Raw genomic sequence first — 16250 nt, 5'->3', positions numbered from 1 at the left:
GCCATGGGATGGAGGGGTGAGAGGAGGGAGGAGGAGGGGAGGGGTGGGGGAAGCTTGCACAGATGAGGCCCGGGTCGGGGTGAGTGTGCACACTACAGTTAGCCGTTGTGCAGACACAACTTACCTTCAAAGGTTAAATAAAACTTTCCTCTGTCAAACCAAACCAGGGAAGGCTGGTCATTCTCTGTGGTAGGGGGAGGGAGGAGGGAGAGGAGGAAGGGAGAGTGGGTGAGGAGGGCGGGTGAGAGGGGGAGGAAGAGAGAAGGACAGTAGCGTGAGTCACACAGCAGGTCTATCACACATCACAGTGAGGTGAGGTGGGGCATGGCACAGCAAGCCAAAACAGTGCCATGACAGAACCAAATGGAGTGTGTCTGTCTTCGTGCAGGCTGCCTATGAGCTTTCACACTATTGTGCTGACCTGAACCGTATTGTTCTGGCTCGGATAATCTCTTTCCACATTGTCCTTTCCAGCATGGTTCCAGGCAGCGAAGGATCCATAGCCAGGTCAGAAAAGCGCTGACCAGCTCTGCTCAGCTCAGTAGTGTGAAACGGGTACGTGTGTGTGTGTGGGAGGGGGCTGGACCAGGTGAGATAAGGTATCTCTTGGTGGATGGCGGATCTCTAGGGGCGTGGCGAAAAACAAGCCAAGCCTGGAGACGACTGACTGGGAACGATACCTGGCCCATCGTTCATACAACGGTCATCTACACACTGCTATAGAAAACCCTTCATTACCATTATATGAATACTTTTACATCACATGCCAATAGTAGACCGCTTTTTTTTTTTTGTGTCACACCGGCCATAGTTTTTCAGAATAAATGGACTCCGGCTGTTGTACCTGATGATGTACACCAGGGGGCGGTGTTTAAGGTAAAACCAGGGGTGCTGGAGGGGGGTTGTTGGGCTCACTGTTAAGGTGTGACCGCTGAGGGGGTGGTTGGGACCTTGGGAGGTAGTGAATGGATGGATGGAGTGGAGGTGAATGGCGGACAGGTGTTCTGATGGGGGGGGTGCATGGTTAGAGTAGTGGAGAAACACGTTCCCATGGGTGGAGTGAGAGGGTGAGAAGACAGAGGCTAAGGGGAGGTCTAGTACATGGGGGGGGGCAGATGGGGATCAGGGGAAGAGGTTGGGATATGGGCACCGGAGAGCTCTCTCACTGGCTGCCTGCCTGCCTGTCTGTGGTGATCGGAGTGGTGAGGAAGAGGGTGGTGCGATGAATACCAACCAGTCGGAGACACTCAGGCTAATTCTCCTGCCAGACTTCAAAAGCAGCTAGGCTCTGATTCTATCACAGAGTGTGTGAGTGTGTGTGGATCTAGAGTGCCCACAGATGCCACAGAAGCTCTTCAGACAGGCTACACTCTTTACACACAGGAACACACACACACAGCATCGCAGAGTAACAGCATGGTTGAAAACACAGTGCACTCCAAACAGTACACACATAATAACTATCACACAAAAATTGATGTTGCCGTGGTGATGTGGGCAGCAAAGGATGGACAGCCATTAAAAAAAAAACCCAAAAAAATTACGTTGTAGGAGTGGGATGATAAAAAACAGATGCATGGCATTTCAGCTTTATCATTGGGATGCTTTTCATTCAACACTTATCAAAGTGAAAAATGGAAATGAAATCTGTGGCATACTCCAATATCTCAGTTCAAATGTACTCCCCTCATATGATAGCTGCCATCAACTCTGAGATGGATGGACAAAAACAAACAAACAAAGCAAGAAAATTATAATGGATGGATGACCTATGACATCAGACGGTCTTCAAAGCTTGGGTGAAACATTCACCACTCCTAGGTGCCACCCCCTTCCTCTCAGACAGCCTCCCTCCATCCAAATGATAGAGTACCTCCCAGTTCCCACCCCACCTTCTCAGAAAGCCTCCCTCCATCCACACTATACTGTACCTGCCAGGGAATCAAAGGGCCTCCCAAACGTGGGCAGTTTGTCTACAAAAGCATCATCTTCTGACATCACAACAAGCGACAGCCCAAAAGAAAAAAAAGGACAGAGCAAAAACAAAATGAATGCAAATCAAAACAAAGAAAAAACCCTGTCAGGAATAATGGTAATAAAAAATTTAAAAAACGGACAGTGTCACAGTAAGGAGGGCACGTTGTGAATGGAAAAATTATGGGATGGATGAAAAATGTGGAGAAAAAAAACAACTCACAACTGAAATACAAAAATCTATGGGATGAGAAACACACAAGGCATGATCAGCATTTCAATTGTGGGCTCTCCGCTCTAAGCCTACTTAGGTTGCAAATCATATTCTACTGTTCTCCTCACAGATCTAAAGAACATGACGTACACTACCGTTAAAAAGTTTGGGGTCACTTAGAAATATCCTTGTCTTTGAAAGAAAAGCACATTTTTTGTACATTAAAATAACATCAAATTGATCCGAAATACAGTGTAGACATTGTTAATTTTGTAAATGACTATTGTAGCTGGAAATGGCAGATTTTTAAAGGAATATCTACATAGGCGTACAGAGGCCCATTATCAGCAACCATCACTCCTGTGTTCCAATGGCACATTGTGTTAGCTAATCCCATCTTATTCATTTTAAAGGGCTAATTGATTATTAGAAAACCCTTTTGCAATTATGTTAGCGCAGCTCAAAACTGTTGTTCTGAGTAAAGAAGCAATAAAGCAGGCCTTCTTTAGACTAGTTGAGTATCTGGAGTATCAGCATTTGTGGGTTCGATTACAGGCTCAAAATGGCCAGAAACAAAGAACTTGCTTCTGAAACTTGTCAGTCTATTCTTGTTCTGAGAAATGAAGGCTATTGCATGCAAGAAATTACCAAGAAACTGAAGATCTCGTACAATGCTGTGTACTACTCCCTTCACAGCGCAAACTGGCTCTAACCAGAAGAGAAAGAGGAGTGGGAGGCCCCGGTGCACAACTGAGCAAGAGGACAAGTACATTAGAGTGTCTAGTTTGAAAAACAGACACCTCACAAGTCCTCAACTGGCAGATTCATTAAATAGTAACCGCAAAACACCAGTCTCAACGTCAACAGTGAAGAGGCGACTCCGGGATGCTGTTGCTGATAATGGGCCTCTGTACTACTATGTAGATATTCCTTTAAAAATCGGCCGTTTCCAGCTACAACAGTCATTTACAACATTAACAATGTCTACACTGTATTTCTGATCAATTTGATGTCATTTTAATGAGCAAAAAAAAAAGTGCTTTTCTTTCAAAAACAAGGAAATGTCTAAGTGACCCCAAACTTTTGAACGGTAGTGTACACATTGTGTATCTAACAAAACAGTAAATACCCAGCAAACATTTACCACATCATGCTTCGTTTAAGGGATGATTTAAAATGTCGCTCTCTGGGATTAATACCATATGTGTCTGTATGACTGACTGAATTACCTCCTAATATACTGTCGGCTCTTCTGACAACCTTCTCCCCTAGGTGAGTGAATGGTTACAGTATATTTAACCATTCCATTACGACTTATTAGGCATGTTGTAGTCTTTAAAATCGTTACCGCATCCACAGAAATGCAGTGTACATTGAGTGAATACACTGAGTGAGTGTAATACATTACACTGAGTGAATACTGTAACTCAAGCATTCGCTGGAGGAGTGCATGAGGATTTATTGAGAGAGAGCTGAGAGTCACAGAAAAGCACCAGCAGCCGATGGACGCCGCCATCTCAGCAGCAGCACAGAGATTGACCAAAGCAAACACTCAACACAGGTAACAGCACAAGTAGTGTAACAGTATCACAGGTAGTGATGAGAGAGATGACGCGGCACACACACCTGACACAGAGACAGTGAGATCTTTACCAACGGTGGGGGTGGTGGCTGCACTCAAGGAGTTGTTGGAGGAGATAGAGGAAGTGCTCTCGGCCCGAGCCAGGGGTGCGATTGGAGGGGGGCTGGACGAGTGACTGAACGGGGGACTAAAAGGCCGGCTCTGCATGGGGACAAAGTGACAGAGAAAAAAGATAGGTTTTCATGTTAGATATCCTATTAGTGATAGAATTTAATGATCAGTAATTTAATGTTCAATCATCCTCACAGTTCAGCATCCATTTTGGGGAGGGCTAAACGTGAAGAACACTTAAAACTAACGGTGAAATATCTACTACAGGTCAATTGCGGATGTACCATAAAGTATAAAAAGGTGTTGTTTACGAGGAGGAGTGTGCTGCTTGACGAGGTTTGAGGTTTTTATTACTGTATCACGTACCATATCCCCTACGCTGTTTTATATATATATATATATATATATATATATATATGAAGAGTTGTTACTGTGCAAGTAGGGTGTTCTTACAGTGTATGTAGTAAGTCAAGTGTAAACAAAGATATCATCACGTACCACGTCTCCCATGCTAGGTTTCCCAGGAGGCAGTTTGGGTCGTGAGGAAGGGCGTGGCGGAGGTGGGGGCGGGGTGGGGCTGCTGACAACAGCTGATGGAGCTGACGGTGTAGCAGGTCGAGCCGGAGAGGACGCTCCTGCAAGGGGGACAAGAGGACACCTGGCTTAGAAGAACACTAGGACATCACTGTCCAGAGAAATCGAAAATCAACATGTGGGGAGATCCTAGAACATCAAAACAAAACTGACCAGACAGTCTCTCTAGAACAGGGGTTGTAAACTCATTCCACGGAGGGCCTAGTGCCGGCGGGTTTTTTGTTTTTTCCTTTCAATTGAGACCGAGACAACCAGGCTAGGGGAATTCTTTACTAATTAGTGACCTTAATTCATCAATCAAGTACAAGGGAGGAGCGAAAACCCACAGACACTCGGCCCTCCGTGGAATGAGTTTGACACGAGCTCTAGAACATCTAGTTCATTCTAGAATAATGACTGGATAACCTTGTTTCCTGTTGACGGAACAGTATGTTTGATTGAATTTCCACGGAGCTAAATTGAATTGGATAGAACAGTGAAACACAACACAGACCAGTCCACCATTGCTATCTATGAGGAAGGTTTTGGGAGACAGTAGTGCAGGGGTGTCAAACATATGGCACAGGGGTCCAATCTGGCCACTGGTGGTTTGAGTAAACATTTTTTTTTATAAATAAACTTCAAAATGACTAAAACCAAATTGAAACTGCATAGAAATGATAATGGACCCGTATTCATACAGGTTCTTGACTGTCCAGCTCGCTAATAATCACCTGACAGTAAAGGACCATTGAAAATTCCAAAATCTATGGATAGAGGACTATTTTATGCCAATTTTGAAGGCAAGGAAATGTAACAAATTACCAGTGCAGCCCTCTGGACCTCATTTAAGACCAAGTGTGGCCCCCGGGGCAAAATTTGTTTGACACCCCTGCAGTAGTGGGTGATATGATATACTTTTTTAAACACTCTGGACTCAGTCAGTCACTTTATTGTTTATCTTGAGGGCCGATTTTCCCACAGGGGGACAAGAAAGTCAGAGCCACAATACCCACTCATCCCGGCATTCCGAAGTGCTGTGTCAGCAGGATCTGTCCCAGCTGTGTTTTCAGTCCTGAATCCAGTTGTCCCGTTCCATGTGTTAAACTAAACTAACTAATGCCCTTCATCATGGTCACGTACACTACACACACAGTCAGGTCTACACTCTTCTCTTTTTAGTCTACAACAGAACAATACTGCATAACGACCGTCATAATTGTAAAGCACCTTACATAGACGACAACAGGGGACAATGGGTTCATTGACTTAGGGATCTTAACCCACTTCTTTCTGATCACACACACACACACACACACACACACACACACACGATTTTGTAAGATGAGCTGTCGGTCTAAACAAGAGCAGTGTTTCTGTACAGTACCTTCTCTTATACTGTATTAATGTGAGGATTGTTATCAGCCCTGATATGGGAATCAGTCAGCATTAATCTAACCATTAAACAGCGTAATGAATATAATTCTCCTACTCACAGTTGATTTCAAATGGGCCGCTCCAGTCAAACAGCAAGCCACCTAAACCTATCCCTGCCTTAAATAGATGGTCATTATGTTCCTAGTTTTTAAATCATCCAACATTTATTTATACAGATAAGTCAATTAAGAACAGACTCTTTTACAATGACAACCTATCAAGTATGTGCTTACACTAGCTGACTGCATTATACATCAGCACATCTCTACGGACAGACTGATGCTGACAGTGGTCAGGTGGGTTGTGCTGTTATGGAGGGGGGGTGTTGTGTAGGATGAGTTTAGCCTTTGGGGGTACTCACCACTACCCGTACCCCCTGTCGTTGGTCCTGGCGAGGACACCACTGCCCTGTATGTAGGGGGTGGAGGAGGGGGAGGCGCAACACGGGAAACCTGGCCAACATCTTTGGGTGACACGGTGGTGGTGGTGGTTTCACTGAGGTCCTCTTTTGGAGGGTCGGGTGGGACAGGCAGAGCTGCTGCTTCAGGACTCCTCCGTTCCTCCGCGGCCAAGACGAGGGGCGGGGGGATGGTGCGTGAGGGTGCCTCCACAGGGGCAGGGGGACTGGTGGGGGAGACAGGTGTGCTTGCTTTGGGAGAAGAGGGGACTGCAGAGGGGACAGGGGCAGTGCTGGGGGGTGAGGTGACAGGGGGAACAGGGGCGATGCTGGAGGTTAAGTCGAGAGTGGGGACAACAGTGGGTGTGGGAGTGGGGGGTGGTGTAGGGTCCTTTGGAGAAAGTGGTGAGGGTGGGGGTGTAGGGTCTTTAGGCGTGGGTGGGACAGTGGGTAGGGGGGGCAGTGGTTCATCTGTAGGGGGTGGGGAGGTGGGTAATGGAGAGACAGGTTTTTCCTGTGGGGGAGGGGAGGTGGGGAGAGGGGAGAGAGAGGGGGCAGGGACAGGGTCATCAAGAGGGGGAGGGGAGGTGGGGAGAGGGGAGAGAGAGGAGGCAGGGACAGGGTCATCCAGAGGGAGAGGGGAGGTGGGTACAGGAGGGGCGGGGGGATCTTCTGGAGGGGTTGGGGATGTTGAAGGGGGTGGTTTTTCAGAGGCTGCGGATTCCTCCTCGCTGAAGCAGATCCACTTGTCGGCAGACTCCTCGCCAAAGGCAGGGGGTTCCGCTGGGCCGAAAATGTTGTCCAGATTTGGGACGGAGGTCTTCCTCCCTGAGCCTTCTGCCTTTATTGACAAACCTGACAGACAGAGCCACATGCAGGGAGAGAGGAGCAGAGCGGTTAGTATGAGAACGAGTGAGAGAGAGTGAGAGATTGAGAGAGAGTGACAGCAAATGCAAGAAAAAGTTAGTGGGAAGGAGAGAGGGAAGGGGCCTGGAGTGAGGGGTCGAGGGATGAGGGGTCTTACCAGCAGCATCTGCAGAGGGGGAGCCAGTCAGAGGGGGGGAGGTCGGGACATTCTTGGGCGGAAGCGGGGGCGGAGCTGCAATGATATCAGTGCATCCATGAACAGCCTGTCACTCTAAAGGGGGGCGCCATCTAGAGGCACCTGGTGGTAGTGCCTGGCTGCGCCACACGAGCTCAGCACAGGTAGGGAACTACCATACAGCCCCATGCCATATATTACATACACCACCATGCATATGACTCATAATCCATGCAGATGCAGGGGGGAAGAGGCAATTGAATCATGATGCTCAACATTAGCATGGATTTAATTATTTCTCTAACTAATGACGGATGAAATGAGTGGGTTAGTACAGGCTGCGGAGGAAAAGGAAGAGTTAATGGCACACTTGTTCACAGACTCTCTCTCTCCCTTTGTTCATCCGTCCAGATCGCTCATTAGTTTCAGTCATGAGGGTGAGGTGGTTTATGAGGTGAGTTGATGGTTCCGTGCAGTCATTCCAGGAAGTGCAAACACAAATGGAAAACTTACTGCCTGTAGGGAAGGGTCTTGTGAAAGAGAAGTCTGGGCTCAGTGACTCAGACTCAGGTAGAGGAGCACCCCACACGCCACACACCACTGGCTCAGATATACCCACTACGTTTAGGACAGACAGGGGACATAACATAGAGGGGGCGTCAGTTTAATAAGCTAAAAATAGATACCTCTTGGTAACTGTATGTTAAAATACACATGTTAGCATCTACAATAAAGACATGAATTGAATCTGAATTCTTGGACCTAGATTACCATTAGCCTAAACCTGTCATGTCTATAACCAACCAATCACTGCTCAAAAAAAGACACCAAGAAGTGACGAGGTAATAACAGTTTTATTAGCTATAGTTGTGGCGAATATCTACTACTACTGAAGGCAGCATCTTATATAAGCTCATCCGTTATTAACAAATAGAGAATAGCAACCCTATCAGTCTCACAGAATCATGTACTTTATATAACCACTCCATTGAGAAAGAGGGATATCAGCAGGGACTAACAGCCTCGTAGAGAAACTTCTATCTCTGAATGGTGTGTTAAAAAAGCAAAGGCTGCTGGATCTGTATGCAGTGACATTAGCTATGCTTCGGCAGGTAGTTATATAACAAGCTAAGAGCTTTCCAGTCAGAGCCTGCAGAGCTGGTATAGAACCCTGACTGTGAGAGGGGTGAGGGGAGGATCCACACGACAACAAACCAACCAAGGTGGAATCTCATTTACCTCATAGTGCCTCTGACCACTAGCGTGTTTGTGAGAGTTTTAGTTTGCAAGACGTAGTGGCAGCGTGTGCAGCTGACAGGGAAGAGGGATAGTGTCTTTAGAGGTGGCCGAAAGGCAGTGGAGGGAATAGGAAGCATCCATCTTGTTGGTGCTATGCTTCTGCGGTGTGTCTTCAGTGTCACAGCCAGCGTCAGTGCTCCACGACAAGCCATTGTCGTTACAGTGCTCGATCACAGAAAAACAAGGTAGGGATGGACACACGCTAGTGCTGAGCGATTCGTGCTTTTTGAGGTCAAACTTTATAAAAATAATAATAATCACAGTTTACGATTTCTGGTTATTTTTTTCCCTTTTTCTTTTTACATGAAATGACTACCTTAAAATGATTTTAGTGCGTTTTAATTGAAATTCCAAAGCCAAATACTGAGAACATTCGATTGCCAAAACATTGAAAACCATCCATTGTCTTATTACTTTATTGATTGACTTTCTTTTATTTAATTCTTTAGTCATCATCTCATCTCTGCTCATCTCTGCTCTGCTCAGGCAGTAGCAGCCAGCCGGCCAGACCACCATCTAACGTTGGGCGCATTCTTCTGCCCAGGTGTTGCTGACGCATGCCAGATCTTACATGTAAACTAACCACATCATACAGTACTGTATGTTATAGCAATCTGGTGCCCGACGGAACAGTCGATGACATGGCACGCAACCATTGGTTGATGCATGCAAAGTCTGAGCAGGGAAACGTGACCGTAATCTCTGTGCTCCCTAACGAGTCATCCTGTTTAGCTAGGCTAGTAGCTAACTAGATGGCTAGCTAGTAGCTCCTTATGCTGCAGAGCTGTCTGACAAAATTACCGAGTCCTACAACTATCAATTGTGTAGAGCTACTTCACGAACTGTCTCTATCCCTCTCGTCGTTGTGTACATTCCTCTCTCATGAGTCTGTCAGGGGCCTGGATAATCAGGGCAGGCAGTGGATTATGGGCATTGTAGTTAATTAGCATGTTTTCTGTGCTGAACTAAGTTGAATATTTTCCTGTTGAAAACTACAAATTCCTATAGCATCCCAGAGTTTGTTCTTGATCTGATTTCTCTCGTGCTTGCTTTGATTTCTTTCTAGAGGAACGGCGAGTTGATCTCACAAAAAAAACAAAAAAAAAACGAACTAAATGCAATTCAAGCAATGAACCAATGCTGGTTAAATCGCTCAGCAACACACACACACACACACACACACACACATCAAAGAAAGTTGATGTACCTTCAGTTTTCTGCTCTCCGAAGGCTGTCTCCAGCGGAGGCCCAAATAAGGCTGTAGTGTCCTCTGGTACTGGTGCTGCTCTCTTCTCTGGTACTGGTACTGCTTTCTTCTCTGGTACTGGTACTGCTGGGGCTCTCTTACTTCTGGGAGGGAGATAAAGAGGGACAGACAGACAGACAGGGTTAGTAGGCTGTAGCATTCTCTGGTACTGTGGCTTTCTTACTGCTGAGGGATGGAGATAAGACAGGGATAGACAGGGAAAGCAGGACGAGTCAGACGAACAGTCTACCACAGAAACTAAGACAAACATGCTTCAGTTACCTCACTCAGCACACTACAACAAGAGATGCATTCATGTCATAAGGGAAGGAAGGGGATGTATCAGCTTTCGACTTAACGTTACTAAATCAGTGACTGCTGATTGTCATCAGAGACTGAAAGTCAACAAGAGGTTCATGTAAAACTATGGATGTACAGACCAGTGCATGACTACACAGCCACAGCACCTGGGGCGAGTCTGTAACAGGTCCGTGGGCAACAGATAAAGACGTACCTGGGAACTTGTAGCGCCGGGGCTGCCAATGTGGGGACCTCGATGGGTGCAGGACGTCTTGGCCGAGCTACCTGTATCTCTTCACCTGAGGAGAGATTCGTTCACAGTCGTTCACCTCAACTGACTCATCATACACACTGAAACACATTGAAGCTAATCAGTGACTTGGCTTTTCACCTGAGGCTTTTAGCTTTAAACAACAAGACAAGAGGAGACAACTTAGATACTTACCAGAGTCCTTTGTCATCAACCCCTATAATAAAAACAGATACATTTGAAAAAAGACAAAAAAAACATATCTCACATTACATTTCACACTCAAATGACTCATATGGAAATATTAAAGGGTTTTAAAAATCCATGAGTCACACGGTGTTAATGTGCACATTAGATACAGTATTCCCAGGAGGGAGCCTATCCACTAGGTCAGAAAATGGTCTCTGTAGCCTAAGAATGAGCTAATCGGATGAGAGCATTGGCTGGGCTGACTTAGCAACTGTCTCCACAGGGAAGTGGAGATCCACTAGGTCTGTGCTCTCTACCTCACGCAGAAATACTGTAGAACAATCTAGGAGCTATTGGCCTTAGTACATAACAGATGACGTGTTGAGATGCACTGTCCGAATCATGAGTGGATTATGAAACAATATATTTCTGGAAAAGGTGTACTTATTGCAGAGTGGAATAAAAATGCAGTTATGTATATTAATACAAATAATATATACTTTATAATGGCCATTAGGATTTATAGACAAGCTAATTTGGGGCGGCAGGTAGCCTAGTGGTTAGAGCTTTGGGCCAGTAACCGAAAGGCTGTCATTGTTAATAAGAATTTGTTCTTAACTGACTTGCCTTGTTAAATAAAGGTTAAAAAAAACATATATAATAACATACCCTGAGTGTACAAAACATTAAGAATACCTGCCTAATATTGAGTAGCATGGACTCTACAAGGTGTCGAAAGCAATCCAAAGGGATGCTGGCCCATGTTGGCTGGAAATCCTTTGGGTGGTGGACCATTCTTGATACACACGGAAAACCGTTGATCATGAAAAACCCAACAGCGTTGCAGTTCTCGACACAAACCGGTGCGCCTGGCACCTACTGTACTACCATAGACACTTCTAATCTTTTGTCTTGCCAATTCACCCCCTGAATGGCACACATACAGTACACCATCCACGTCTCAATTGTCTTAAGGCTTAAAAATAATTCTTTACCCGGTCTCCTACCCTTCATCTACACTGACTGAAGTGGATTTAACAGGTGACATCAATAAGGGATCAAGGCTTTCACCCGGATTCACCTGATCAGTCTATGTCATGGAAAAAGCAGGTGTTCATAATGTTTTGTGCACTCAGTGCATAGTGGGAGTTCAGTGGGCACAGAAAGCTGTCAGAGACAGATAGAAAGAGTAGGTCTTTGAAGCCTCGTGTAAGCCCAAAACATTATACACCCTGCACAAAATTGAGAGGGACAGATATATAATATAACAGATGAGATTGTGTAACGAGAGAGAGAGATACAGAAACATGGTGAGAGAGACAGAGAGAAACTTAGAGGTAAAGAGAGAGAAAAGGAGAGAAAGAGAGAGCAGGGAGAGATGAAGAGAGCGAGAGACCAAGACAGAGAGCGCTGCTTTTTAGTGAGAATACAGTGCATGAAATAACTCTCAAAGAGACACGATAAGAAGGAAAATAGAGGGAGAAGGGAGGAGGGAGAGTGAGAGATGGAAGGAGCGAGAGAGAGATGGAGAGAGCAACAGAGGAATCACTAGAATGCGGGGCTGAAGTGAGAGATCAAAGGGTCCAGCTGTCGACAGATGGTGTGAATCTCAAATGCCCTTTCTCAATTTCTTGCGTCGTGTCACCCCTTCTTCTACCCACCTCCTTAATATATCAGAAGGAAGCAAGGAGACGGCGAAGACAGAGGATATGAGGAATCAAGGAAAGACTATTCAGATTCACCCAGGGACATAAAAGCCTAGTACAACAGGGACCATACTGGAGCAAATTAGCAATATTTTCCTGATCTGTTTCAACTGTCAACTCCACCTCAACCTTCTCCCCTCCACTCCACTCCTCCAGCAGGTTACAGGAAGCAGAGTGAGAAAAAGCATTTGTAATTTACCCCAGGCCCCAGGGACAGACACGGAATGGAGGGACACTTACCGGGCTACGTCTCTATGACCAGCAAAAAGGAAGAGAGAAGAGATACCTGGTCAGAGAGTGATGAATCAGTAAAGCACACCTCTCCAACATAATACAGTTACAACACAACAGTTACACTCACAACACAACAGTTACACTCAGTCAGTTAGAACCAGTAGCCTACTTCTCCAAAAGGCCCAACCAGATTCATCACCATTAATGGCTGTAATGGAAATTCAGCTTAGTCATCGCCGCACCAGAGAGACAGAGTGGTAAAGAAAGGTACAGTACAGTAGTTTACTGTCATAGTGATGTCACTACGAGAGAACAATGAGCCAGATACTTCACAGGACGTATACATCTGAAGCATCTGCTTAGATCTTCTCACCACCAAATATGGTGAGGAGAGGAAATCCTGTGGCAGAAAGTGGGAGAAGTTAGAGCTAGATGAAATATGCAAATACATGCTAGAACACGCCAATGGGATCTTGGTAGCTCGTGCTTGGGTCTGCCCACCTCGTTGCTTGTCCTGCCCACAATGCTTAATTTGCTCCGGTTGGAAACGACACCCTGTGGTCTATCTTGGGTTATTTATAAAAATGTTGTTATAGGGGCTCCGGCACTCAGCTGTAGCCTACTTCCTGGTGGACGGGGCAATGAGGCAGCAGCATTGTGTGACTGGAGCAATGACAGGTCAAGCGGAGGGCGGCAACATTTTTATAGGCCTGTGGTGCCATCATTAGCCGTGCCAGTAAGAACAGTTCAAATGGCAGCATGCTTTTTAAGAGTATTAAGAGTGCATGAGCCACAGCCTGAATGTGCTTTAAAATAGACCAACCACATTGTCTCACATCTGATCTGTCTGATAACTTGCAAGCATATGGGATACAATATGCTGTCCTAACATTCGAAAATGTTACCAAGGTGACATTGTCAAGAGTTACATTTTATTTATTTTTTTTAACTATAAACTTGTAGCTAATTTTGGGTAGTCTTCACCACCCAATTCTACATCTAGCTAAAATGTTTTGTGGTGGTAGAATCTGTATTTATGAAATTTGAAATGTGCACAAAAATTGGCTAGCTAGCACATCAGATAGCTAGTGTCTGCTTGCTGGCTGAACCAGTTTCAAATCAATCCATATGAAACTAAAGGAATGGATGCGAACATCAGTTCACACACTCAATGCTGAATACTCCCGCTAGCTAGCGTATTGAGTTTGAGTTTATTTTATTTTTACAGGGACAGTGCACATTAATCAACGTTTCAGTAAAAGTGCCGGTTTTAGCCAGCCGGCTAATTTTCAACCGCAGTCCCTGGGCAGGTTATTAAAAACAATTACAATATAGACAATCATTGAACAGTGAGCACACGCAGAGTAACATAGGACAAGCAAGACATAGCATACAGACAGAGCAACATAGAACAAAAAGCAACAAGACAAAATCCATAAAAACAACAAAGTGTTTCCACACCTCACAAGCTACAGACAACATGGAAAGCGGCAATACACAGCTAGGGATTATGTTCACAAATCTGATTGACCTTTAGCCATGTCTTCATGCATTTTGTGAAAGTGTGATATGTGGTGCAGTTATGTGTGTCTGATGGCAGTGTATTCCAGACATGGGACGCTCTCACAGAGAAAGCGGATTTACTAAAGGTGCTTTTCCTTAAGGGAACTATACAGTATTGAAGTTTTAGGCAATGAACAAATGATCATGACATCTGTTCTGGCGTGATTAGTGTGCGGAGTTCTACAACACAAGCTGACTGCTCTCTGCGGTGTTATCGCGTTGGCAAAATGTTTCAAAGTAGCGAGGCACAGTGCCAGCTATCAGATACATGCCGATTTCTGAGAACAGTTCCATAACTTTGGTGCAGTACAACTTCATCAACAAGCTGGCAAAATAGCTACCGTATGTCCATTCAAACAAGCCTTCAATAGGCTGCGAGCGGGACAAAGTTTGCTCAGCTGATCGAGCATGGTTTGCGGTAGTAGCCAGTGTGCCATAGCTACCGAGAGCGGAGTGATTTTCAGAATTAGGAAAGAGTTCCACAGATGAGTTGAGGGACAAGCTTCGCGTAGAAGTGATGGCATCTGACGTGAGACACTGGGCCGCCGACTGACTGATCTACAAATCACCTTGCATCACAAATAACTATTCCTTATTATTTGTAGATCAGTCAGACAGTCACAAGTTACCCATGATACATTATGGTTTTGATGCTCTTGAACACAGCTATCGAGATCAACCATGCATAATGGAGTAGAAAGCAGAGAGCTGAGAAGGGCTTAAGAGGAGCACGGATGACTCATTCACGCGCGCGAGTGAACGTGATGATTCATCCGTGGGTGTGCGATCATGCATGGGTGTGTATGTCAATATGTTGAGAGAGGAAATCACAATCATCCACAGTCCATAATGACTGATCCAATTGGCCCTGTCCTCTCCACTGTTCGGTGGACCTGCTGTGGCTTCATTCAGCCGTACACTTTTCCATCTCCCTTTTGTATCTGCAGTATTTTCTGCCCTTCCCCACCTCCATTTCCCTTGTAATTCTTTCCATCATTATGTTCGTGTGGAATCCAACTGAGTGACTGCTACAGCGTCAGTTTAAAACAGATTCAGGGGACCTTACTCAGAGGAACTGAAATAAAAGCACATACTCATACACACCCCGCACACGTAATCTGCTGAGCTGTTGTGTTTTAGCCGCTAGCCAAAAGGTGTATGGATATTATGAGAGAAAGCAGCCAGATTTCCATCTGATCGAAGGTCACTATACAGCAGCCGTCTTCGAGCTGGTACTGTGGTAGTCCCAAATCCCACAACCATAGGATCTCATTCAGAGCAACCTGTTCTCCACAAATCCTGGTTCCCTAATACACCTGAGTGTGTTGTATTGCTGTTGCATATTTCTCTTACTCTATTACAATGGACCCAATGGACACCCGCCAGGCATTCAATGTGGTCCCTCAGAGAGAAAAGTCAGTATGCCGAATCACAAACAGAAAGGGAGAAAACAGACATGCAAGTGTGCAATTCATGCTAAGAGAGAGAGAGGGGAGAGAAAAAGAAACCGACAATGACATGCCAAGAACAGGCTTACCGGACTACTCCTCTACAGAAGTTAGCAGGTAGAAGGGGGAAGAAAGGTAGAGACGGACAGAGGGGTCAGGACAAAGAGAGAGAGAGGAGAAAGGGGTAGAGGAGATACTATGTTATCGTAGATAATCCACAGTTACTGTACACACAAAATTGACTGACCAAACAAACGCGCGTGGCAATAGTTTCCTACTCCGATTTAAGCTCCACGGAGAGAGCATAGGTATCCACTATCCACCAATCGGTCTATCCATTTCACTTTCCACACCCATTCGTTCATCCATTTACAGTATATAGATAAGCGACTTTGATCTGATGAGTGACTGGATGTTTAATCAATAGCGATAGTTGTTGAGAACAAGGGAAAATCTAAATGATACATCTATTGCACCGTGGACAGAATTGCCCATGGGGAGGTTAATCTGCTCTCACACGCACCGTCTTCCTCGGTCTCTCTTCTCTGTATTCTAAGAGCAACACATTCAACTTTAATACAGAGAGATCGAGGTCAAGGGAGATAAAGAGGGAGGAAGAGAGAGAGGCGAAAGGGAGAAGGAGAGAGAGAGCGAGAGAGAGAAAATGCAGGAGAGATCAAATGAG

General features: G+C 45.4%; 1 protein-coding gene across 1 annotated transcript in view; it reads right to left on the bottom strand.

Moving 5' to 3' along the window:
• LOC106583991 (SH3-containing GRB2-like protein 3-interacting protein 1) overlaps nt 1-16250 on the bottom strand; it is a 104014-nt gene that overhangs the window by 11599 nt on the left and 76165 nt on the right. The window contains exons 10-18 of the mRNA XM_082967847.1: nt 10621-10642; nt 10390-10474; nt 9837-9979; nt 7844-7948; nt 7313-7387; nt 6253-7143; nt 4380-4516; nt 3815-3971; nt 125-184 (exon numbers count right to left, since the gene is read on the bottom strand). Of these exons, the coding sequence (XP_082823973.1) occupies nt 125-184; nt 3815-3971; nt 4380-4516; nt 6253-7143; nt 7313-7387; nt 7844-7948; nt 9837-9979; nt 10390-10474; nt 10621-10642 (1675 nt within the window). The remainder of the gene's footprint in view (nt 1-124; nt 185-3814; nt 3972-4379; nt 4517-6252; nt 7144-7312; nt 7388-7843; nt 7949-9836; nt 9980-10389; nt 10475-10620; nt 10643-16250) is intronic.

The sequence above is a fragment of the Salmo salar genome, chromosome 23 (genome assembly GCF_965601325.2).
Source record: "Salmo salar chromosome 23, fSalSal1, whole genome shotgun sequence".
NCBI lineage: Eukaryota > Metazoa > Chordata > Actinopteri > Salmoniformes > Salmonidae > Salmo > Salmo salar.
Note: the sequence above shows the minus strand (reverse complement) of the source record. Positions and strands in the feature narration are given on the sequence as shown.